The 25,864-nt window shown below is 44.2% G+C and overlaps 1 protein-coding gene across 10 annotated transcripts in view; it reads left to right on the forward strand.

The window, feature by feature from the left end:
* MADD (MAP kinase activating death domain) overlaps positions 1-25,864 on the forward strand; it is a 113,838-nt gene that overhangs the window by 85,551 nt on the left and 2,423 nt on the right. For 3 of the 10 annotated variants that reach the window (XM_040409196.1, XM_040409201.1, XM_040409198.1), the window contains 13 exons: positions 3,724-3,824; positions 3,972-4,052; positions 4,506-4,664; positions 6,260-6,365; positions 10,049-10,169; positions 11,289-11,394; positions 12,438-12,548; positions 12,941-13,048; positions 13,395-13,559; positions 14,422-14,494; positions 17,506-17,612; positions 19,068-19,137; positions 22,550-22,596. In XM_040409196.1, coding sequence (XP_040265130.1) covers positions 3,724-3,824; positions 3,972-4,052; positions 4,506-4,664; positions 6,260-6,365; positions 10,049-10,169; positions 11,289-11,394; positions 12,438-12,548; positions 12,941-13,048; positions 13,395-13,559; positions 14,422-14,494; positions 17,506-17,612; positions 19,068-19,137; positions 22,550-22,596 — 1,355 coding nt within the window. The remainder of the gene's footprint in view (positions 1-3,723; positions 3,825-3,971; positions 4,053-4,505; positions 4,665-6,259; positions 6,366-10,048; positions 10,170-11,288; positions 11,395-12,437; positions 12,549-12,940; positions 13,049-13,394; positions 13,560-14,421; positions 14,495-17,505; positions 17,613-19,067; positions 19,138-22,549; positions 22,597-25,864) is intronic. The other 7 variants (XM_040409197.1, XM_040409203.1, XM_040409200.1 and 4 more) reach the window with 4 other exon arrangements.

Here is a 25,864-nt window from a genome sequence, read left to right on the forward strand (position 1 = left end):
GCTATCCTCTATGGTGGATAATGTTGGACACTAGTGAGTTCTGGGTTTCTCGTGAGGGTGGGTTTCCATATATCCTATGTATATATGCCCCCCCAGGTATATATACATCTGTAAATGAATATTTATGTATATCGTGTACTCATACATAAATATATCAGCTACTAATCGTGCCCTTTCTCTCTGACACTTTCTCACCATTACACTCGTGCTCACATGTCTGTGCCCCTCGCTTTCTGTGATTTGTGGGGAGGGGGCAGGAGGTCTCTGTGTCCATTTAAGGCCTGTCTGATCCTCATCTGACTCTCTCTGTCTTTCTCTCCTGCTTGCAATGCATCTTGGGTAGAATTATGGAACAAGCACCAAGAAGTGAGAAAGCAAAAAGCTATGGATAAACAGAGTAAGAAACTGAAGAAACCCCCCAAACCATTCCCAGATCTGCCAGCAGGGCGGCCACAGAGATGCGCTTTATGGGAGGGGGCGCGTCCAACATATTGCTCTTCACACAGGGCAGAGGTTCTCTTAGTATTTGGACTTCTGTCTCCTGTAGGAAAAGTAAAAGTCTGGAATTTTTTTTTTTTTTTTTAAAGCTAGACAATATGGTCGTCCATAGACATCAGCCCAGATATTTCGGCTGCATGTTTCTGGGTGCACTGCCTCCATCCCCAGTATACCACCGTTCAGTGCGTAATGTAAATTGGGAATTCATTTTGCAGTGGCATAATCTGTCACGTGAACTGTCATAAAATCAAATGGCAGCAGCTAGCCTGCTTGCTGATGGGTTCCAGATAGCAACACACTTTTTTTTTATTTTCTACAAATCTCATGCTAAAATAATGATTATTTTTATAATGTATTTTTTTATATATTATATTAGTATTTATGATATTTTTTTATATATGTTTTATTTATTTTCTATAGTATATTTTATTTGTTATTTATATATTTTTTATTTTGTTTGTATATTTTATTTGTTATTATTTATATATTTTATTACATTTATATTTTATTTATATTATTTTATTATTATTTATTAATTATAAAGACGCTATATATTTTTTTTTATTAAGACTCTATGACCCACATTATAAAATAATATATCACCAAGAGTTGTAACATGCGATCTCTTGCTTGGTAATGTCCATTATATATTTCTCTCGTAGTTTTATATAGTAATAAATATTGACATCCCCCCCCCCTCGTCGCCATGCCCGTTCCATTTACAAGTACTGAACACTATTCTCCCAGGCTTGCCTATAGGAGAAGTATCAGGGGACTGACGCGTACCCCAGTACTACTAGTCGCTTAGACTCTGGGTCATGCTGGCAGATTGACCATTGGCGAATGATTTGCTGGGGTTTCTTGTCCTGAGATAGTATCTGTAGTGGTGAATACACTCCTCCCCTTCCCTCTCTCCCGCCATCTTCCTGATCTAGCGCTTTTTAATCATGCTCTCACTCCTCTCTCATAATCACTCAGCACCATATGAGCCTTCAGTCTACCGACCCTGAAGTCAATGCTGCGGTGACACCTTCTCTAACTGCACATGAAAGGATTGATTTTTCTGAATGGAAGCAGCATCACCCTACGTGTGTCTACAGAGATATAACTGACTCGATCCTTTCATTATTACATTGGCTAGTCACAATTTGGTCGCCCTAGTGGCCGGAGCCTGCAACTACAATAGCTGATTGAATCCTGATTTTGTGCAAACTGAGGAGGAGTGATATACACGATCATGTTATAAAGTGGTTTTCTGCATAAATAGCTTTCTTATTAATGCCACTGGTGTTATATTAGTATCATTATTTATCTTATTATTTCATCTTTTGATTTAATATCCGTTCTAGACCGGTTCAGGCTCTTTTAAAAAAAAAAAAAAAAAAAGGAAAAGAGAAATAAAAACCATCACCAGCAAATACAAGCCCTTAAGGGGATTATCCTATGATTATTGTAAAAAAAACACGAAAATCTGATATCATATAAAACATGGCAATCTCTTTCTAGCCAACTTAGAACCAGCTTCCATCTCAGTGAGTGGGACAGAGAAATTAGAAAAAGAGCAAACAGCAGGTGGCGCTATATAGATTTCAGAGAATAACACGGTGGCTATGCAAAATTTTTAATTACATACAATTACAAAAGTATTCAGATCCAGGTGCTGGTTTGAAAAATTTAGAATATATATATATATATATATATATATATATAATCTCATCACTATCTGATCGGCAGGGGTTCAACATTCCACGCTGCACCAGCTGTTCTGCAGTAGCTTGGCACTGGAATTACATAGATTCATCCATTGTGCAGTGGATGGAGCTGTTTACTGCAGCACTACTCCCATTCACTACAGTAGGAGCAGCACTGCATTAATCTGATTGTTAAGGAACCCCCGCCAACCAGCTGATAAGTGGGGGTACTGGTTTCCTGACCCCCCTCTAGAGAGGTAGTGATGACTTTTCCTGAGGAGTGCTAAACAAACCCTTTAAATGGGTTATCCCATGACGAATGTAAAAAATAAATATCATACATCCTATAGTACATGGTAATCTCTTTCTAACAAAGTTAGAACCAGCCCTGCACCTCGCATGGATCCAGAGATCTCCCCATTTATTGCTCTGCTAGATTTATATCAAGCTGACAGCTCAGGGGGCGTGTCTCAGCTCTCCCTATCACAGCTCAGGGGGCGTGTCTCAGCTCTCCCTATCACAGTGCAGGGGGCGTGTCTCAGCTCTCCCTATCACAGCTCAGGGGGCGTGTCTCAGCTCTCCCTATTACAGCTCAGGAGGAAGCTGAAGGATGAAACTGAGCATGTGCGACCATCTCCATGAGCTGGACAAAGAAGTAAGAAAAAACAAGCAGCAGATGGCACTATACATATACATTTTATTGAATAGCTCAGTGGCTATGCTACATTTTTAATGACCTATAATTACAAAAATATTCAGATCCAGGTGCCAGTTTGTAAACTGTAGAATATTATCTATGGGAGAATCTCTTTAAGTTACGGCTGTGTTCTGATGACATTGTTGGTATCTGCTTACCATGTACGATGGGGAAAGCTCTCGCCGACAGAGGCCTTGTGAGTGTCCTTTTTGCCTCTATCGGGTAGACTACGCCATTCCATACAAATGGTACTCGGTAAGCAAAAACCTATATATTGAGATCCATTAAGTGACGTATATCATGATATGCTTATACGACGTAGTCCTCCATAGCAGGTATACATCAGGAGGTTTCCCAGCGTATATTGTGATCTGAACAGGGCCTAATATGGTTGACATTATATTTTCTGCCGTTCCCTTGACTTTACAAGAGTCTTTGATGACAAATCTGCCTAATTGCACAACCCTATAGGCACTGATAATGTATCACTGGATACCTAAGAAGCCATTCATGAGACTTGCAAAGCTGGGTGACAACCTTATGAGCTCTGTATTGACGGCCATATTGGTTGCCACTCAGCTTTCCAAGGAACAGATATATCTAAGAATTTTCAAAGCTTGAGCGTTGTCGGGAACTTAAGGACTTTTATTTACTGGTGATAAGATTTGGACCATCTAAGAATTATACGTTTCCTCGGCCCAGACCTGGCCTAGAACTTTCTTTTGCTTAGGCAGGATGTATATTAACGTTCAGCAGCTTGAGCTGAGAATATTGGATCTCCCTTAGTTTTGTTTCTTACATTCTATCACTTTAACCCAGTGTCCTTAACGTTTGCAGGCACTGAGCAGCCTAAACAGGTACCGGACAGCAGCGACACGGAAGAGAAGCGCTCTCAGATAAGTGCGGACAGCGGCTTGAGTGTCACGTCCGGATCTCAGGTAAAGATGTTAGATGTAGTATAATAGTTGGCGGGAGTAGATACTGTCTCATTAGCATTGTGCAGTCTGGGGTCAGAATCCCCATATCTCATAAGATGGGTTGTTTGTTTTTGTCTTGTGTCTCCTTACTTTTGCCTGCGGAAGCAGCGGGGTGATTTGGATGGTGTCAGCTCGGGACCTGCTATTCTCATCCGAAGCAGCAGTCAGGATTCTGAAATCAGCACAGTGGTAGGATCTGAGCATGTACCGTGTGGACGGGGGTTAGCTAGGCATGACCTAATTGCGGAAGGACACATTTAAAAGGAACCTGTCACCGGGATTTTGTGCATAGAGCTGAGGACATGGGTTGCTAGATGGCCGCTAGCACATCCGCAATACCCAGTCCCCATAGCTCTGTGTGCTTTTATTGTGTAAAAAAAACGATTTGATACATATGCAAATTAACCTGAGACGAGTTCTGTCCCTGACTCATCTCACCTACAGGACTCGTCTCAGGTTAATTTGCATATGTATCAAATCGTTTTTTTCCAAAATGAAAGCACACAGAGCTATGGGGACTGGGTATTGCAGATGTGCTAGCGGCCATCTAGCAACCCATGTCCTCAGCTCTATACACAAAATCCCGGTGACAGGTTCCTTTTAAATACTGCACATGACAGCCCCATCAACCTTTTCTTTTAGGTTAGCAACAGCTCTGGTGAAACGCTTGGCGCAGATAGTGACCTGAGCAGCAATGCTGGAGACAACTTGGGAGGACCAGGCGGAGGGCGGCTTTCCGGGTCCAAATTAGCGGTGTCTGACAGTGAAATTCAGTTGAGTTCTTTTACCGGGGCTATATTTGTAAGTACTCGGTAATACGCTAACTTTTGTATATTGTTTGTATACATTTCCATCCTTTAAAAAAAAAGTATTTAGTCAATTATAGGATACATTTTTCATGTCTTTTAAGCATCTGGATTGTATTGTACTGTTCAAAATTTTTATCCCGTTGTTTGTCCATGTGTCCGTCAATGTGGCAGTTCCTCCTGCTCTGAGCAAACTTTTATTATCTGGAGCAGAAAGCTGCTATAAAGATCCTCTCCTGCCCTGGAGAAGTAATTGCAGGCATGAATGTCATGGTCTATTCATTGCATGCATGCTGTGTAATACTACATTTCTCCTGCTGTACCGCTGCAGGGAGAGTATATACCGCTACATGGAGAGTACCCGCATAATCTGCTTAGTATATGAGCTGATCTTTAGTGGCTTAAAGGGGTTTTCAGACAGTTTTTAACTGATGACCTATGCGCAGGATAGATTATCAGTATCTAATCAGTGGGGGTCTGACACCTGGGACCCCTGCCGATCAGCTGTTTAAGGAAGCCGTTGCTTACCTAGGCCAGTAACGTTCATCGGTCACTTGGCCTGGGAGCAGCTCAGTCCCATTCAAATGATCCGGGCTGAGCTGTGATACCAAACACATCCGCTATACGATGTACAGCGCTGTGCTTGGTGAGCTACACGATAGTTGTTGCCACACATTGGAGGGCCACAGCCTCCCTAAACAGCTGATGTCCCAGGTATTGGACCCCCGCCGATCAGATACCGATGACCTGTCCTGAGTATAGGTAATCAGTAAGAAAAAGAAAAAGTTTAATTAGCCTGGCCCTCAGGGATCCAGCCAAATGGCTTCTAAAATTAGTCAACTTCCGATGGAACAGGGTTCCTTTTTCGGATAGTAGTCCTTGATTTTTCCTTTTGGGTTGCAAGTTGGAAAAATGTAGCATCAAGGAAGAGAGCAATATAATAGAAAGAGTTACTGGCCTTTCTATGGTGAGTGCAATTTTGCCTACTAAACAGTCTCCCATATTGCCCGCCATGAGGCTGGTATATAGGATGCCACACATGCACCAGAGCCGAGAGGTGAATCGGTAGATTTTTTTCCCCATGAGTGTGCATCTTAAAGGTGTTGTGCAGTGGAATAATATGGATGACGTATCCTCAGGATAGGTCAACAATATCAGATGGGGGCTTTGCCGGGCAACCCCCGGCGTCCCCGACGATCAGCTGTTTTGGCACTCCTGAGAGCGTTGTGTCCTCTTTAGTGTTTACCTGCCTTTTACTGGTGGCGCAGTATAATTACCGCTTCCTCTCCCATTCAAGTGAATGAGATCAGCAGTTGTAATTACAATAGGGAGACAGCTTACAGATAAATATTGAAGAGGAGACTACGCTGGCACAAAAGCCGCAACCACTTCAAACAGCTGATCGAAGGGGGGTGCTGGGCGTCGGACCCGTGCCAACCTGATATTGATGACCTATCCTGAGGACAGGTCATCAGTTTATTCCACTGCACATCCCCTTTAGGAAGCAGGCAGAATCTATTGCTAATGGCACATTAAGACACACAGATTTGTAAATGATTTTTTTTTTTTGTTCTTATATTGGCACAACAGGGAAAGCCACAGATGCTACGTCCTGGGGAAAGGGATAGCGCTGTCAGCCCTGGACGTCCACCACAAGACGTCAGTCAACGCATTTACCTATATGAAGGACTTCTAGGTAAGGCTTTCATTTCTTTTTACTTTCAAAAATATACACTTGAAATGTTATTCGCTTGAAGGGGTATTCTGGTATCAACAAGTGATTGATGACTGATAACTTGTTGTTACTGGGATACCCATTTAATGTTATTCTGCAAAGCTGGAAGTAAGTTGTACAAATTTCATAACTAATTCACTTTTTAAGAGTGAAATCTGTGCAATGAGTGCACGTGGCACCGTGTCTCGTGCCTCACTGCCCTTACAGGCCGAACCTTTATTCATCCCAGATATATAATACAGTGAAATGCTCTTTTTAACCCTTGCTTGCTCTTCTGTCTTTCTTCCTCTTCTCATGCTGCATTATGCTGTGCACTGGCTTCTTTGTACAGGAAGAGATAAGGGTTCAGTCTGGGACCAGCTGGAAGAGGCAGCGATGGAGACCTTCTCTCTGAGTAATACATCTCGCCGGTCTTGCTAGATACCCTGGCATGCCTGTGTGTTTGTGATCTCTGCTTGCCCCTGCACTTTTCCTGGTTGTGCCTCCCCAACGTTTGTACCTTTTTTTTAAAGCTGTAGGATATCCATAGCTACAGTAGATGTATGCAGCCCTTATACAGGTATATGTATGTAGGCTGTGGCTAGAGGATATCTTTTTTGTCTTTTACTTTGGTCAAATGCATGATGGAGGTGCTGTAGATGATTGCGTGCAATTTCAGTGTTGGGGTTCAAAGGTGGTTGCAGTGTTTGTTCAGTCTATTTGATGTTATGGACCCTGTTGTGCCTATAACCTACCAGAGGTCAGCAGCCTTCGGCACTCCAGCTGCTGTGAAACTACAAATCCCAGCATGCGCCTTTCATGTCTTTGATGGTTCAAGAACAGCTGAGTAAGTGTTCATGCTGGGAATTGTAGTTTCACAGCAGACTGAGATCTAGAGGATCTATATAATGCAACATGTTAAATTACCTGTCTTAAGATATTCGTCTAGGCTGGTTGTCCGCATTTAGGAAATTCTCCTTCACTTTTATGGTAAGAATAAGTAGCAACGGCCATTCATAACGAAAGAAACCTGAAAGTGCCTCAGCAGTGGACGACAAAGTGCCCCATAACAGTCACCCCAACAGTCTCCCCACAAAAACTACAGCCTTAAGCCCTTAACAGCAATGATGTAAAGGATTCTCATTTGTCACTGGAAACACTATGGGGCATTCTAAGCAATATGCATTATTCAGTAGAAGAACCGAAGTAACTGGTCTGACATTAGAAGTAAGCTGATCTTCTGGATGGTGAGGAATGCAGTCAGGTTAGCGGAGACTGTAACATCCACTTTCCATTTTATGGTAATTGAGGATTTTTAACTTATGTGATAGTAAGGAGGTGAATAAGGTTTCCATTCTTTAAAAAAAAAAGTGTGCAAATAGATTAAAGGGCATGTGTCAGCAGATTTGTACCTATGAAACTGGCCGACCTGTTGCCTTCAGCTGCCAAGCGCACGTGCATCTGTGTTGGTCCCATGTCCATATGTGCCCGCATTGCTGAGAAAAATAATGTTTTAATATATGGAAATGAGCGTCTAGGAGCAACGGGGGCCATACCGTTACACCTAGAGGCTCTGCTCTCTCTGCGATCTCCACTTTGATAGACAGGTCAGGTTTGATTACTTTTTCCCCGCCTGGCCCTGCCAATCAAAGTGGAGAGGGTGCAGCAGTTAATGCGACCATACACTATCCAAACAAATTTCCTGTACAGTGTCCTGATAATACCTCCATTTAATGCTGAAATAATACTTCTAAACATTGTCCACATAATGTCATCGCAGATGATATGCAGTGATAATATCTAGTATTCTCCGAAGGAGCCTACACAAGATGTGCTTGTACAGTAGTTCCTACACAATACTGCAATTAAATTTCCAAATAGCACATTGCAAATTACCATAATACCGCCTAATTTTACAATTAATTTCAATCTAATGATGTCACTGGGTAATTGCCCAGTTTCATGTCCTAAAATCAGCCCTGTACCAATATGCTGTCTGTAGTTGAAATATTGTTCCTGGCATTTATCTCTTGCTTGTGTGATGTCGGTCACACATCTTGTCCTGTTCTTTCCTTGCCATCTCTGTCCATTCACATGTTGGGCAGCAGATCTTGCAGTTTGTCAGTAGTATAGTAGTGTCCCAGTATCAGAACTGTGGTATGTGTGAAGACAGGGAGTAAATGTAATCCTTTACATTGCACCCACAGTAAGCTCTGGCAGCCTCAAAACAAATGTGCAGAGCAGATTAGGGTAAAACAAAGAAAATAAAAAAAATCTACTTCTGATAAGCATTCAGACACATACAGATACTTTTCTTTATAGATATAATAAAGATATATGTACCCACCAGACAAGCACCACAAACGCCACAGAATATTGAGGTATCCTCATACCTGCGTAGTCCTGGCTTCTGTTCATTTTATTTTTTTATCAACGAGCTAGGGTAGAGTAAAATATGAATAACATGGCTTCTAAAATAAGAGTCTAGTGGGTGGGCTACACAGTAATTGACAGCCTTCCCCATATGATTGTGCACAAAGAGATATCTGTTAGTCACTGATAAGACTGGACTCCTAAGCCCAATTGAGCAGAGGTTTAAATGAATACCTGGTTTGCTGAATCTTTCCCCTTAAAACTATTAATTAATCTGCTCAGCTCCTTCTGCTCTAATTGCAGATTAACTGCACGGTCATGGCGATAGGTTCCCTTTAAATGGAAATATGGTTAAATATTGACTGTATTTCTGCCAAAAATTAAGGTGCTCCTTCACTATAGTACCCTCCAGCAGCTTGCATCAGACTGTCCTACACAGTTAGAAAAAAGTATACCAGTGCATATCAACCCAGCATGTGCCAGTCTTTGGGCATACATTGGGTGCATGGGGGCCTATTGATGCTTTCAGTGTGTGTGTGCTGGAAGCTTTCCTGGCACATACGGCAGAGGTGAAGTAAAAACAAGGGGGCACATTTACTGCGCCTGTTTTTAGTGTCAAAAATAATTTTTTATATTTTTTTTTGTTACATTTGCTTATAAAATTGCGCCTATTTTGGGGGCTTTTTTTTTATTTTGTAGACTAATTCAGAAGTTTTGTAACTTTTGCAAATTTTTTCCAACCTGTTTATGTATAGGCGTGCTTTTTGCTCCTAAATTTGTTGCAAAAACTGTATAACTTATGGTCCGTGGTAGCAGAATCCATAACGTAATTCTTAGATAACTCGAACCTTGTACGCCGAACTTGAAAACAGAAGTGACTAGTGACTAGTGATCATTTAAATGATCAAGCTTTTATCTGGTGTAGGGAGAAAAAAAACTAATTTCTCAGAGTGCTGAGGTGCATCTAAATGTCGATTTGGTTCCATTAGTTACCTGCAGAAATCTGAATTCAGCTCTGGGCTGCAATACATGGTGTCAGGCAGGATCAGTACAACATGAGCGATGTGGATTACATCTATATACTAACCATATGTAGATGTAGAAACATTTTACGTTCAATGCTTGCATAGGTTTCTGTTATCGTATATGAGAGTATATAATGCCAGTGTATTTCTATTTTTATTTTTGGTTTATATTGTATTGGTTTATCTTTGACATGTAGTGTGGTGGTTGATCAGATTGTTCATGCCATTACTAAGAAAGGTTCACCATAAAATCTGTATATATTTTAGGTAAAGAACGTTCCACACTCTGGGACCAAATGCAGTTTTGGGAAGATGCTTTCCTTGATGCTGTGATGCTGGAGAGAGAGGGAATGGGTATGGACCAAGGACCTCAGGAAATGATAGACAGGTGAGATATCTCTGCTTAGCTGTCTTTAAAGGGACCTTCTGGTTGTACCTACGCAGTACATACTAGAAGTTTGTATTGGGGTCTCGGTGCTGAGATCTCTTCGCTGATGAACAAAGTCCCTCTGAGCACTACGTTCTTCAGTCTCCAAAGATACAGTATATGTATGAATATGGATATAATACATATGTGCATTCATTGCTGTAGCTGGGGTATACAGAGTATCCATTCAGGGCTCTCAAAAGCGGTCCAAAACTGATCAGTTTTGCCCCAATGCATTCTGAATGGAAACGTATCCGATCAGAATGTATCAGTTTGTCTCCGTTCAGTCTCCATTCCGCTTTGGAGGCGGACACCAAAACACTGCTTGCAGCGTTTTGGTGTCCGTCTGGCGAAAATGAGCACAATGACACACAATGTTAGTCGATGGGGACGTTTTCTATGACACAATCTGGCACAATAGAAAACTGATCCGTCCTCCATTGACTTTCAATGGTGTTCATGACGGATCCGTCTTGGCTATGTTAAAGATGATACAAACTGATCCGTTCTGTACGGATGCAGACGGTTGTATTATCTGAACCGGATCTGTCTGTGCAGATCCATGACTGATCCGCACCAAACGCGAGTGTGAAAGTAGCCTTAGGAAGCATACTTGCCTGCTTCCCAGTGCTAGCTTCCTGCTCCTTATCTTAAACTTCCAGTTTGACGCCTTTACAGCTAATGGCTGGCTGCAGTGGTGACTTGCTCCCCTTACATCATGGCAAATGGTCATGTGACGCAAGGGGAGCAGGTCACAGCTGTGGCCAGCGATCGGCTGCAGTGGCGTTAAACAGGAAGTATATATCCACGGAGCCCGGCAGAGCAGGAAGACAACGTCGGGAATCCTGTTAGTATGCATTGCTCTGCAGATCTCCGAGGGGGTATGGGGTGGAGGTTAATAGAAAGTCCTAACCTCAGAGTTGCACAACCCCTTTAGAGGGCTTCAGCACACTTTGCTCCAGATTATGGTCTCCCACCAACATGAGCTTCTGAGATACCACTAAATAATTTGTTAAAGACTAGTGCCTCTTTAATGAGGGTTTGTTTTACCTTCTGACTGGTTCATGCTTCTATGTTTAGGTATTTCTCTTTGGGCGATCATGACCGGAAGCGCCTGGAAGATGATGAGGATCGCCTGTTGGGGACTCTTCTGCACAATATGGTGGCCTACATGGTGATGATGAAGGTAAGGTTGTTCTGCTGTTTGCATGTTACATTCCCTTCTGATTTCTGTGTTATTTCCGCTGTGGTTTTTACATCTAGTGAAGAACAATGAATCTCAGGCTACTGCTAAGCGAAGTCATTTTATGCGCTGATACAATGGTTGTAATACATGGCCCACTGTTACTGGAAAAAACACTCTTAGGCCACTTTCACATCTGCGTTTTCGCTTGATCCGTCAGGGGATCCGCAAGAATGCATCTGGTATATAATTCAACCGTCTGTATCCGTTCAGAACGGATCCGGTTGTATTATCTCTATAATGACCAAAACTCTTTTGTGTCGGAGAAAACTGATCAGGCACCAGTGACTTACTTTGTGTTTCATTCCGGATCTGTCTTGCTCCATCTCCCATGACGCACTCCAAAAAACAGCTTGCAGCGTTTTTTGTGAGCATCATGAGAATGGAACGGAATATATTCTGGTGCACTCCGTTCAGTTTTGTCCCTATTGACAATGAATGGGGACAAAACTGACGCGTTTTCCTCTGGTTTTGAGATCCTATGATGGATCTCAATACCGGAATTGAAAACCCAGATGTGAAAGTAGCCTTATTTGCTCTTCTCACACAACCCCTTTAATCCTTTAAAAGGGGTTTCTCCACAATGCACATATATCACCTATTAGGTGAGCAATATCTGATCGCTAGGAACCTCATCGCAAGGCGCCAACAATCGCTAGAACGAAGGTCCTGAGCCCCCTGTTTCTCCTCTCTATTTAGGAAAAGTTTTAATGGCCGGTGATCGACGTGCACCCCTCTCCAGATGATATACCGGTACTCGGGCTGTCTCCGCCTGTCCTTGAATGGAGCTGCGGGGCACATGTTCAACCAGGGCTTCATTCAAACTCCCCCCTCACTGCGGTCATGTAGTGAGGAGAAACAGGGGCTCAGGGATGTTCTTCTAGTGAATCCGGGGCCACCGTGATCAAACATTTGGCAGCTATCTTTTGGATACATAATAAACAACCATTTTAGGAGACATAATGTTTTTCCCTTGTTATTCCTAGTTAAATAAGACAGAACTGCGGAGGAAGGTTCGCCGACTCCTGGGAAAGTCTCACATTGGTTTATTGCACAGTCAGCAAGTCAACGAGCTGCTGGACAGAGTGTCTGACTTGGTGAGACTTTTTGAAAACTTTTAAGTGTAATAATACAAAAGGTCAGAATGTAATGAAATAAAAGATGAATGCCACATTTTAAATGTACATAATTGGACAGAAACCAGATTACATAGTACATAGTGCAGCCAATAATTCAGAAAGTCAAGGCTGGAATGTAATATTTCATTCTCGCTTGTTCAGAAGATTCACTCCTCTCTTTGGGTGAATGCCAGACTTGATGCACTTGCTGGATTTGCCTGTCACATGAAGCTGTCCTATATGTGATAATTGAATGGGAGGATCAGCCTGATCTGTAATCTTTTCATATCAATTGGAAGCTTTTTTTTTTTTAATGCACTGAAAAAAATCTATATTAAATGCAAACTGACATTATTTAACCCAAAATATAGAATGGCCGTGACCTCGGCTTACGACCTAGTGGAAGCCGTCATATCAAGAAGCAGACGTTCGTAGTGCATGCTGGAACTGACACTAGCGGAGACCTATTCTTCATGGAGGCAAGTCATACAGATGTGGTAGCTATTACTGTACACTGGTTATGTTGTAAATCTTGAGCTTACCATCACTATATACTAGACTTTTGACTCTCTAAAATATATTCACTTTTATATTCGAGCTAAAGAGGGGTTGTATGAGATTAGAAAAACATGGCTGTTTCTGGAATTCTAGCTTGGCCCCATTCACGTGACCTGCAATATTACACACAGTCCGAGGACAGGAGAGAAGGCATTTTCTAATCTCATACAGCACAACCTCAGCAATGTGTGGCTAGTTTACATTTTGCTTATTGTGTGACAACTTATGTTGTCAGCACTTTATCTTGCGCCATCTCTCTCCCTCTAGGTCTGTGACGACTGCATTGTATTACGCAGTAACATTGGGGCTGTCTATGAGCGCTGGTGGTATGAGAAGCTCATTAATATGACCTATTGTCCAAAGACCAAAGTGCTGTGCTTGTGGAGGAGAAACGGACAGGAGACGCAACTCAATAAATTCTTCACTAAAAAGGTTGGTTGTACTTAGACTTTTGGAGGAATCTAGGTAATAAGTGGTGCCTTTTTTTTATTAGGATGGGGCTACACAGCAATTTTGGCTGCGACATGCGCCGTGTGACTAAAGATCTCTGTGTAGCAGCGCCGCCTTAAAACATATTGTCACTGAATTTGTGTGCAGCGTAGTTCGCAAGTTACCACAACCCAAGAATTGCAATTGCATTTTTTTTTTTCGATTCTGGGGTCATAGCTATTTGCAAGTTGCCCTGCAACCTCATTCAGTTCCATTATGTTTTGAGGCTGGACTGTTGCACAACGATTTTTGGTCGTGCGACACTTGTCACAGCCAAAGTTTCTAACCCCAGCCCTAAAACCTGCTGGAAGTAATTGGATTGTGGATAGGCTTTCACTTGTTACTTCTGGGTCAGGTTAATTGAATTTTAAATTTCAGATAGTTGGTGTTGAGTGGTTCATTTACACTGATGGCCTGAGGAATATCTGATCAATATCTGTTATGTCGATGTCTGACACCCTGCCCCCCTGCTGTTCAGCTGACCGGGAGTAGTTATGGTGGCAGAACCGCACCTCTCCGCCCATTATGTAGTTGTTTGAACTGGTTACTGCAGTGCTGCTCCCAATTACGTGAATGGAAGCAGCACTGGAGTAACCAGCTCCATCCACTTCACAGTAGACTGAGCTGTATAGTCCAGTGCCGAAGCTACTCCCAAACAGTTGATTGATGGGGGGTGCACAGTGTTGGACCCCCAACAGTCATATAATTTGTGGCCTGTCCTGAGGATAGGCCATCAGTATAAGAGGACTGGAAATCCCCTTTAAATGGATCTCGATTAAAATTTTTGTACTATATTTTCCTCTAGTGTCGGGAGCTGTACTACTGTGTAAAGGAAAGCATGGAGAGAGCGGCCGCCCGGCAGCAGAGTATTAAACCAGGTGATTGCTGGAGGTTTTCATTCTTGTAATATATTGGGGAAAAAAAATAAAAATAATAACTATAAATATATATTGACCTGTGTCTGTGTAGGTCACATTGGCTGTTGTGCGATCTGTTCATGTGTTTGGAAAGTATGAAGAGGTTTTCTCACTAACGCTAGTTTCACACTAGCAGTTTTAGTTCAGCCGATTCTCGGCATACAGTATTTGCCGGTAGTTAATAGGACCGGACAACAATCAAGTAGTTTCCGGCAGTATCGTATGCACTGAGACCTGGCAGTCTGTTCCCTGAAGGATCTCAAAAACACTAGTGTGAAACTAGCCTAAGGCCCCTTTCACACGGGCGAGTATTCCGCGCGGATGCGATGCGTGTGGTGAACGCATTGCACCCGCACTGAATACCGACCTATTCATTTCTATGGGGCTGTTCACATAAGCGGTGATTTTCACGCATTACTTGTGCGTTGCGTGAAAATCGCAGCATGCTCTATATTCTGCGTTTTTCACGCAACGCAGGCCCCATAGAAGTGAATGGGGCTGCGTGAAAATCGCAAGCATCCGCAAGCAAGTGCGGATGCGGTGCGATTTTTACGCACGGTTGCTAGGAGACGATCGGGATGGAGACCCGATCATTATTATTTTCCCTTATAACATGGTTATAAGGGAAAATAATAGCATTCTGAATACAGAATGCATAGTAAAACAGCGCTGGAGGGGTTAAAAAAAATAAAAAATAATTTAACTCCCCTTAGTCCACTTGATCGCGGCCCGGCTTCTCTTCTGTCTCCTTTGCTGAACAGGACCTGTGGTGAGCATTAATTACAGGTAAAGGACCTTTGGTGACGTCACTCCGGTCATCACATGATCCATCACATGATCTTTTACCATGGTGATGGATAATGTGATGACCGGAGTGACGTCACCAAAGGTCCTTTACCTGTAATTAATGCTCACCACGGGTCCTGTTCAGCAAAGGAGACAGAAGGAGATGCCGGGCTACGCGATCAAGTGGACTAAGGTGAGTTAAATTATTTTTAACCCCTCCAGCGCTAGTTTACTATGCAGTCTGTATTCAGAATGCTATTATTTTCCCTTATAACTATGTTATAAGGGGAAATAATACAATCTACAGAACACCGATCCCAAGACCGAACTTCTGTGAAGAAGTTCGGGTTTGGGTACCAAACATGCGCGATTTTTCTCACGCGAGTGCAAAACACATTACAATGTTTTGCCCACGCGCAGAAAAATTTCGGGTGTTCCCGCAACGCACCCGCACATTTTCCCGCAACGCCCGTGTGAACCCAGCCTAAGACAACCACTTTCTGTGTGGCCTATAGTCATCATAGAGGAGGGGTGTGCTCTGAATCCCTCTCGGTGTGCCAGAGAAGAGATCCTGTGAGCCGCTGTTACATGGCAATCGTTTGAATGGCTGCCACACAATGCTACATTTTCACAAGGACTTCTTGGGGTGAGGTAGCCCTTTAAGGTTGGTCACTGTTAAGATGCCCATACACCTTCAATGGCTGAAGGCTGAATGCTTGTTTAGTTGACAGCTCTCTCTCTCTTGACTTCCCCATACACATACAGGCTCAGCTTGGCTGAGTGTGTACCTGTTTTTAATTGAGGGGGAGGTGAAAACCTCTGCCAGCATTTCCTCTTCCAGGAGAACTAAAGGATCAGGTGTTGAAATTCAACTTGCCTGAGTCTTCTGTTCCCCAACATCCTCCTCGTGGAGAGTTGACATTTCCTCAGACATGCTAGATCGTCAACTGTTCCCATGAAATGGGAGGCAAAATCATTACACTCGTCTATGCTTTTAATTAGTTGGGTTTACCAAAATATTTATTTGAAAAGGTTATTCCCATTTGGACGTTTATGGCACATCCATGGGATATGCCATAAATGTCCGATAGGTGCGTGTTCTACTTCTGGGGTCTGGTCCTATTTTAAAGAAGCGCTCCAACAGAAATTTTTATTCTCTTACCTGTTAGAAAGGTACATGATATACATGAGTGTTGGTCACATGACACAGCTGAGGATTAGAAGGGAGGTTATAACTCACAAATACAGTCACCAGTAAGAAGATTACCTTCACTACAGTTTACATCATGTACCTTTCTAGGTCAGAGAATAACAATTTCTGTGGGAGTGCTTCTTTAAAAGAGTTGTCTGGGTTCAGAGCTGTTGTCTGGCCCCCTGCTCCTCATACTCCGATGCTCTCCCTTGCCCTGCGCTGTATTACTCACTTACTTGTTTAAAATTGCACACTTCTAGGCGGAGGCTTCTGCCCAGCAGTGTTCCCGTTGACATCACAGGCTCTGATGGCGCTGCCCTAGCCGTTTTACAGGTTAGGGCAGTGCTAAAGCCCGCACCTTACTGCCAGTGACGTCACCGGGATCACTTCTGGGTGCACACCTCCACCTAGCAGTCCCTATGGAGAGCCCCAGTACGTCACCGGATCTCGAAAAAATGCCTTTGACCTGTGCGATTCAGCGCAGGGCAAAGGAGAGCATTGAAGCATAAAATGCTCCAATGCTGATATCATGGGGGCTGCCTGGTCGAAGATGGGGATATGTCCGGTTCAGTTCTGAATGGATGGGACCCTGTCTTGCACCACTGGTAATTGAGAGGTGGCCGTACATGCACCTCTCTCCATTCACTGTAAAAAGATGTCTGAAAATAGATGAGCGCACTTACTTAGTTTTTAGAGCTCCTATAGATGTGAATGGAAACCTCTGGTGATGTGAAACATTGCCCCGTCCTTGAGATAGAAGTTGTCCCCAGAGGTGGAACACGCACTCTCAGACATTTATGGCATGTCTTATGTCCAGATGGGACAACCCCTTTAAGCACCAATATTGAACGGGGCTCATCATACTGCCCATCTGCAGCAGTAATCAGGAATTCTGCTGCGCTTCCGGTAGTAAATTTGTGCAAATCTGACGCGTTCCTTCAGCTGTAAAGAAACCTTTTGGCTGACTCTTACCTGATCATGTCTTGTCTCGCAGGCCCAGAGCTTGGTGGAGAGTTCCCAGTTCAGGATATGAAAACTGGGGAAGGGGGTCTTCTACAAGTGACCCTGGAAGGCATTAACCTGAAATTCATGCACAGTCAGGTATGAGGGGAGTGTGAATGTGGACGGCAATATGAGTCAGGGCATAGCGTGACTGTACATAGGGAAAGTTACAGTGTCTGTAAGTAAGGGTTAGTCGTGAACGTGTGCAAATGAGGGTCCGTTGTGCGGTGGTGATACCCCCATAATCCATACATACAAAAAACATAAGTGTTGTACTTCCGTTTTATGTTACATGCGTCGTGTTCTATTCTCACAAGCCCATGATGTGTGTGCAGACCCTGTGTGTTTATGTTGGGGAAAGAGCGTGTAAGTTTGTAGTGTCTGGGATGCAGTGTGCCGGGTACCCCCATATCTTGAGCCCCTTTTCTGCCTCTCAGTCTGTGTTTCCTCTGCTTGCTCTAGCTGTGTGACACACGTGCTGTCTTTCGCTGTCTTTGCTCCATGCTGCCCTTTTGCCTGCTGGGGTTGAGGTTGTCTGATGCTGTCTTTCTGTAACCCCTCCCTGGCTCGGGCTGACCTCTCCCAGTGCTGAACCTCCATACACAGCTCATCCTCGGGTCACCCAGGGGGCAAAGAATAAAAATTCAGGTCGCCTTGGTTGGTCCAGAAGTCATCACAAGGTCACCCAGGGCTCAGCAGGTCATTCAGGGATCATTCGATTTTTCTTTCCATCTCATATATCCGGATATTCCGAGGACAGATGAGAATTAAAGGAAGACGCACAGCCTTCAAACTGACTCATTAGTGAGCAAATTTCCATATGACATCCATACACTCAGGGGGTAGGTTCACGGCAGTATCCAGCGTGATCCCCCCCCCCCCCTTCCCCCTTCCTGAGGAGGGCCTGCGCTCCGTGCTGGGTGAGGAGCAGGGACGGATTTGATAACGGGGCTGCTTTTTCCTGGCCTCCCCGTGTTGATGTCTTGGTCTGGGCTGTGTGTTGCTGGGGGTTATACGAAGTGAGGGGAGGTGTGGTCTCGCTGTGTCACTAACAGTCTCATTTCTCTCCCACGCTCACTCCTCCTGCAAGGAGCGGAAGGTACTCACTCTGCCGCCATCTTTGCTTCTCGCTGCTCTCCCACCCCCACCCTCTCCCGTTAGTTTTGAGCTGTCTGTGCTACCCTCCCGTCTTACCTCAACACTTTCCCTTCCCCCCCCCCCCCCCCCGGCTTTAGTTATGGTTTACCTCCTGATTATTTGCTGTGTTTTAGGGTATGTCTCCCCATTATTCCAAAGCTGTTTTCTCCCCTTCACACATTAATTCTGTTACAAATATGTTGTGACCAACAGTGAAAATCCAGGATATCAAAAATTAACCAGTGCCTTCTGTCTCTCTCCCTTTCCCTCGAAATCTCTCTCCCAACCTTCTTCTTCCTGTCTCTTTTCCATCCTATCCTGTATGCTTCCTCCTCCATATTTATACTTTATCCTCATTCCTCGCCCCCCTCTTATGTTTTCTTTCCTCCCCGTCTCTCTGTCCCCTTTCTCCTCCAGGTTTTTATACAGCTGAATCACATTAAAAAGTGTAACACTGTACGGGGCGTCTTTGTCTTGGAGGAATTTGGTAATTACCATCCTTGTGCCGCTGGGTCTGTATTGCTGTGGCAGTAACTCAGAGAGTAGGACCCCCCCTTCCCCCTCTTATTTAGGATTTATCTCTGGAGGGGGGGTTTCAAGGAATGTAAAGATGGAGTCTCTGAGTTACTGCCGTATAATCTGTGCTTCGTCTGCCTGTGGCAGCTATGAAAACCTTCCTCCTCCAATCAGGTAATGTTCTAGCTCGTGGACTGTAGAGGATCACGATAAAGGCCAATCCCTTAACCCGCTAACATCCCCTTTATCTTACGTCCTCCTTATAGACGAGATAGATTCTCCTTTGATTGCATGAGTCCAATACAGAATCGGAGAACTTTTTGAAACCAGTTCAGTATTTTTGAGGTTAGGTTGATAAGCCCGACCCATATCCATTCAGATGATACCGTCACATAGTCCTGTAAGCATAGACAGTAAGACGGTCCTTGTTAAGAACTAATCCTATTTCCCATGTAAAAAAAAATTTGGTTATGATCAGAACAATTTTCCAGTTGAAAATCGTTGTGATTGTAGAAACGTTTTTGGTTTTTTTTTGCAGGTTTTTGTTTCTCCCTTTAGAAACGACCACTAAATTGACACTTATCATTTTCTTTACATCTGTGGGCACCTTGAAGGGATTCTCTGGTTCAGAAAGCCCATTTTCCAATACCCTTTTTTAAAGGATTTTGATTTAATAAACGGGGGTCCCACGTTCAGGACCTCCATCAAGAAGCTGGAGTAGAAAATGCCTCTGGAGGACCCAACCTCTCCACCTATTACAAAGACCATCCATTGATTTTATTTAGAACTTTATAATGCTTCATTTCCCCTGCGGTGGCGCTGTAGGGAAATTGAACACTTTTTTTTTACAAGGGTCCTCCTCAGATTATAGGTGATTGCTGGCATACCCATTGATCGGTTTATTTTATGGACGGCCCTTTAGATCAGATCAGACAGCTGGACCGCATGAGCCCCGTGGTTTGCAAACTTGCTAGAGCAGCGATTGCACAACCTTTGCTGGACCACGTGGTCATATTGAAGCAACCACAAGGGCCGCAATAAAACCTAAAGGGGTAGAACCTTTCACATTAAAAGCATGCCATAAATGACCAACAGGTGCAGGTCCCACTTCCAGGACTTGCACCTATCAGGCAAATAGGGGTCAGACAGAAATGCGTTGCGGGGCGCATGTGTCCCCTGGGCCACAGGTTGTACACCTTTGCCCTAGATGATAAGATTACTTGGCTGATATAGAAAAAACATGCTCCAACTTTATGTATATAAATGTCCATAAATGCTGTTTTATTTTGTTTTGTCTACCCGTCCCCCATGTCCCCATACCTACACGTATCATCTCTTTATTTTTATGGTGTTTACATCCTTCTTCCGTTATGTCACTGCTTGCTGCTGGGAATAAAAGAAAAAAGACGCTATGCTAACCGTTCTAATTCAATAAACTATTGGGGTAGACCTAATGATGCTTCTGTGCATGTGTGTGACCACCGTCTGATGAAACAGGCCCGATCTTATGTATCGCAGACGCTAACATTGTTAGGGGACCTTTCAGGAGGTCTGTATTAAAGCTCCTTTTGTTCACTTTAAAATTGGCAAAATATTTTAAATTTATTAATAAATTTTTTTTGTCCCTATGACAACTCATCCTGTCCTGTGATCTGGCAGCTTAAGGGGTTTTCTGGGATTTTCATATTGATGGCCTATCCTCAGGGTAGGTCGTCAATCTCAGATCGGCGGGGGTCCGACTCCGTAAACATCCGCCGATCTGTTGTACGAAGAGGCCGCAAGCGCTTGGTCTTCTTCCTAGGCCATGTGACGACACGTTCATCCGTCACATAGGCACCGCTCAGTCCCATTCAAGTGAATTGGGCTTGATATTGGTGCTGGGCTTGATAAGCTGTTGGGACGCTGCGGTGTTCGCCAAAAACCACTTTCTCAGACAGTTGGAGGGGTGCTGGGAGTCGCCTCCCCCGGCCGATCAGATACTGATGACCTATCCTGTGGATATGAAAATCACTGAAAACCCCTTTAAAGAGCATCTGTCATCAGATCAACTCTACTAAACCAGGGACAATGCCTGGTAGGGTTCATCCTGCTGAGTAAAACAATACCTCATTTATGTTCTTCTGTTCCTGAGAAAAATACGTTTTTATTAATTTGTAAATTAGGTCTTCGGTGCCCCATGGGGCGAGTCCGAGCCCCTCGAAGCACCAGGCAACAGAGGAGCTCTAGTGCTGTGAGGGTCATGGGACCATCCCTCGGTGCAATGGAGGAATATGAATAAGGTATAGTTTTACTCATCCGGATCTACCCTTCCAGGCATCGTGCCTGCTTCAATAAGGATGATCCTGCTGACTGACAGAAATGGTTTGAAAGAGTTGTCCCAAGATTGAAACTTATAACCTTTCCACAGGATAGATGATAAGTATCTGATCAGTAGTGGTCCCTCCGATCACCAGAATGGGGGTCCCGTGTTTTAGAGAGGCAGTCGCACGTGTGCACTACCGCTCCATTCAAAGTCTATGGGACTGCCAAAGAGAAGCCGAGTACAGTGCTCTGCTATCTCCAGCAGTCCCATAGGGTTTGAATGGAGCGCATTGCAGACGTTCGACCACCACTTCATTCAAACTCGGCACTGGGGGGCCCCCATCCCTGTGACGGTCCTCAGTGGGACTCCCAGAGGTCAGACACATGTCACCTATCATGTGGAGAAGTTTAAATCTCGAGACACACAGACAGTATATTCTTTCATTTTCTGGCCTTTTACTGTAAAAGCTGCATTCAGATTGATTGCCAGGATAGCACTGAGCTGACCGAACACGGGGCAGGTAGTGTTGTCATAGGGATTCTGCAGATTTCTGATAACACAAGGAAAGTCGCACCAAATGGGCTTTAATATGGATGTTGTGGAGCTTCACTTCTTCTCTTTTGAGAGATTCTAATCGGATCCTTTACATACGTGACTCGGACTTTATCTTGTCACTTTTTTTTTCTTTTTTTTATTAAAAGCAAAATGTAAAAACTAATCTTTGTGTCGCTTACCCAGTCTAATTCTGATAACCACATTAACCCTAGCTGTAAAATTTCTCTAATCACTGACATCTTGGTCTGACCTCGCTGGCTCTCTTCCTTAATCGGAGTGATTATGACACTTGATTCTACTGACCTTGCTTCCCTGGGTGTCATTGTGCTACTTAATTCTCCGTTGTCATTGTGACCCCCCCTTCCCCGTGGCCTGAAATCCCTGGTGTTGTCGTGTCTGTGACCATCTAACATGTCCCCTGGGTGTCCTCGATAGCTCCCGGCCTGGGTGACCTATCTCCCACTGGTTTCATGTTTTCTCTCTGTGTTTTTGAACTCTCTGTTTTGTCTCTTGGATCCGATTTTAGTTCCTGAAACTAAAGAAGTGGTGAGCCACAGATACAAGACACCGATGGTAAGTGGACACCACGCTGATGGCTTTTAAGGCATGTGACAACTTTGTGGAATAACGTTGCATAAAATGAGAGAGTTGCATCAAAGGGGGTCTTTTCATATTCATGGCCAATAGACCATCAGTATCAGATCGTCGGGGGTCCGACACCCCAGAGCCCCGCCGGTCAGTCGTTCTGTAGTCGCTCCAGCGCCATTGTGAAATGGACAGAGCTGGTTACTGCAGCGCTGCTCCCGTTCACTTCAGTGTGTAGTTTCGGCGCCCAGTCTCCTGCAGAACAGCGGAGCGGTGGGGGTGCGGGGTGTTGTACACCTCCTGATCTGATATATAGATAGCCTGTACCGAGAATAGGCCATCAATATAAAAGTACGGGAAAACAGCCATCTAAAAATGGAGCCAGGGTATCTGTAGAAATATTACTTTTCCTAAGGTTACCCCGAAATCCTATTTTTCGTTTGCAGACCACCATTAATAGTGGTGCTCAACCTGCCACCTTCTGTGGGCCTCCAATGTTGTGAGCCCATCATAGGGCCTCATTCATGCATGTATAGGTTTCATTCGCAGGTTTGTATTTGTGGTGTTAATTAAAGGTTTGTGAAGGCTTTTGTTTTGTTTTGTTTTTTGGCTTTGCAAAAGAATTGCTGCTTTATTTTATTCTATAAACAGCGCCAAACCTGGTGTTTGCATCTCGGCTCCATTTAGAGGGGTTCTCTCACTTAGTAGAGAAGGTGAATACAAGGCACTTCCTAATGTATTGTGATTGTCCATGTTACCTCCTTTGCTGGCTGGATTCATTTTTCCATCACATTATACTCTCCTCATATCCAAGGGTTGCGGCCACCGCTGCAGCGCAGATATGGGACGGACGCTGTGCATGCGTGCCTATGTGCGCTCCCACAGCCCCGGCCAGCAGAGAGGCCAGCGCTTTTTCCTGTAGTGTGCAAGCACGACCGCCACTGCTGGATTGCAGGGTGGTCTTAACCCCTGGAATCAAGCCGTGTGAAATATGATGGAAAAATGAATAAAGCCAGCAAAGAAAGGAGGCAATATGGACAATCACAATACATTAGTAAGTGCTTTGTATTAACCTTCTCTACATGATAAATGCCATTTGCTGAAGTGAGAAAACCCCCTTTAAAGTAGTCAGCCAGCTCTGCAATTCCAGATACATCCCATAGACCGGTGTGTCTGTGGTTTTGGAAGAAAGCAGCCATGTTTTTTTAAACCCTGCACAAGATCTGTTTTGACCCCCACTCTTTTTTGGCATATTAGCTTATTATGGCAGGGGTCAGCACTCCAGCTGGTATGATACTACTGCTCCCAGCTTGTGTGCATGCTGGGAGTTTTAGTTTCTCAACAGATGGCATGCCGAAGCCTGCTGATCTCTGCAGCTCTACTTGTAAGGTCAGCCACAAGGACATTTTTAAAGGACCATTCCTATGTTTATTCTGGACGACTGATGTGTGAAGTGCTGCTTTTGTAGGGATCAACCATATAGTTTCCCCATGATAAAAAACATATCTCCTATCCACAGGGTAGGGGTGTCTGATTCCTTGGGTTCGGCTGCTGGGCCCCCACCAGTCATGCTAATGATGGCCTTCATTATCTAGCGGCTGAATGGAGCGGTCAGCGGGGCATGCTCCATTCAACTCTATGGGACTGACGGAGATATCTGCTATATCCACTATATCTGGCAGTCCCATAGAGATGAATGGAGCGGCAGCAGATCTGCACCACTGCCTACTATATTAAAATCTACTTCCCTACCCTGCAGCTCCTGAGCTTTGTGGGTAGTGCAGTCGATCTGTAGCTCTGAGCAAAATCCAGTAGTTGTCACAGGGGTCAGCAGTCTTTTTAATGGCCTCGTATTTCATGCAGCTAAAAAGCCGTTTACACCCAGTAATTACTCCGCTGATAGAAATGCACGAAATCCGTCATATTCATGAACCCGTAATGTGCGGACGGGTCTGGTTTTAGGTTACAAGCATCCTCCTGAGTGAACCTTACCCCTGGTTTGGCCTCAAGTGTCCATATGGCGACATCATTAACTCTTCTGTGAATCTGACACTCTGATGATGTCACCATCTGTCAGTAACTATAGCACGGGGATGAGCTGAAACCATGACTTATTGATGGCTCCAGAGCTTAGGAATAGCAGCCTGCTCCACCCTGGTCAGAAATACCCAAGGTGGCCATACACGGTAGGTCGGTGGTTGAACAGCTGTTGACTGAACGACCATTTGCTGATGCAGCCGTACACATTTTAGTCGACATTGGCCGTTACGGTTGTCACACCGGCCACACACTGGGCGAAGCAAAGGTCCAGCGACCTGTCAAAGGAAGAGTGTCCGTGGACGAAAGCTCACCACCAGAGAAAAATTTCAACTTTTTATTCCTGGCCATGACAATGGTTCACTTCTCAGCTATGACGATCATTTATTGTTAAATTTCACTCAATGGACGTTTGTTATGGTTGAAATCTTCCCTTTTCATCAACTTTTGTCTATCAGCACCACTATATTCATGAGGGGAGCGTTCCCTCCATCCCTACCTGCCCTAGTAAGGAGTGGTTGACAGGCCGCTTTCACTTGCTGATCTGTTGCTTCATTCTGCAGAGTTTTTTTTTTTTAAAATCTTTGTGCAAATGAGCAGTTAAGTGCACCGGGGGCGGGTCTGTGCACCCTTGTTCCTCCTGCTTCCTGTCCCAGCCCCTCCCTCTCCTCCTTGATTGGCAGGGCCAGGCGAGATGACTACGCGGGGACTTGGCTCTGTAAGTTTAGATGGGGGGGTCCCAGCAGAGCAGGAGGAACAATGGTGCTCAGAGGGGCTTGGAACCGCCCTTGATGCACTTAACGGCTCATTTGCATAAGGATTAAAAGTACTTTTTATCCAGAATGAAGCAACAGATCACTAAGTGAAAGGCATCATTACATTCAGCTGAGCTAGAATGACAAGGCAGTGTCCCTAGTTTATCAGTGGCATATTCCCTTTAAATGATAAAAATGTTGCTTCTGCAGCCACCACTAGAGAAGGCTTCCTGAATGCTGCTCATTGAGTTCAATATGTGACAATATGCAATGAATACAACAAACCTGACCGAGATAAATGAAGGGTATGCAGTGAGCTCCCTCTAGTGGTGACTGCGACCAGAATGTTATGGTTTAAATCTGTCCCGGGAATTTTGAGCTCTGCATCGGAAAATGACGTTCTTAGCACTATAAAGATCTATTTGGCAATCAGCTGCCACAGAATTGTGGACTTATGTTAATAG

This window comes from Bufo bufo, chromosome 10 (genome assembly GCF_905171765.1).
Source record: "Bufo bufo chromosome 10, aBufBuf1.1, whole genome shotgun sequence".
Classification (NCBI taxonomy): Eukaryota; Metazoa; Chordata; class Amphibia; order Anura; family Bufonidae; genus Bufo; species Bufo bufo.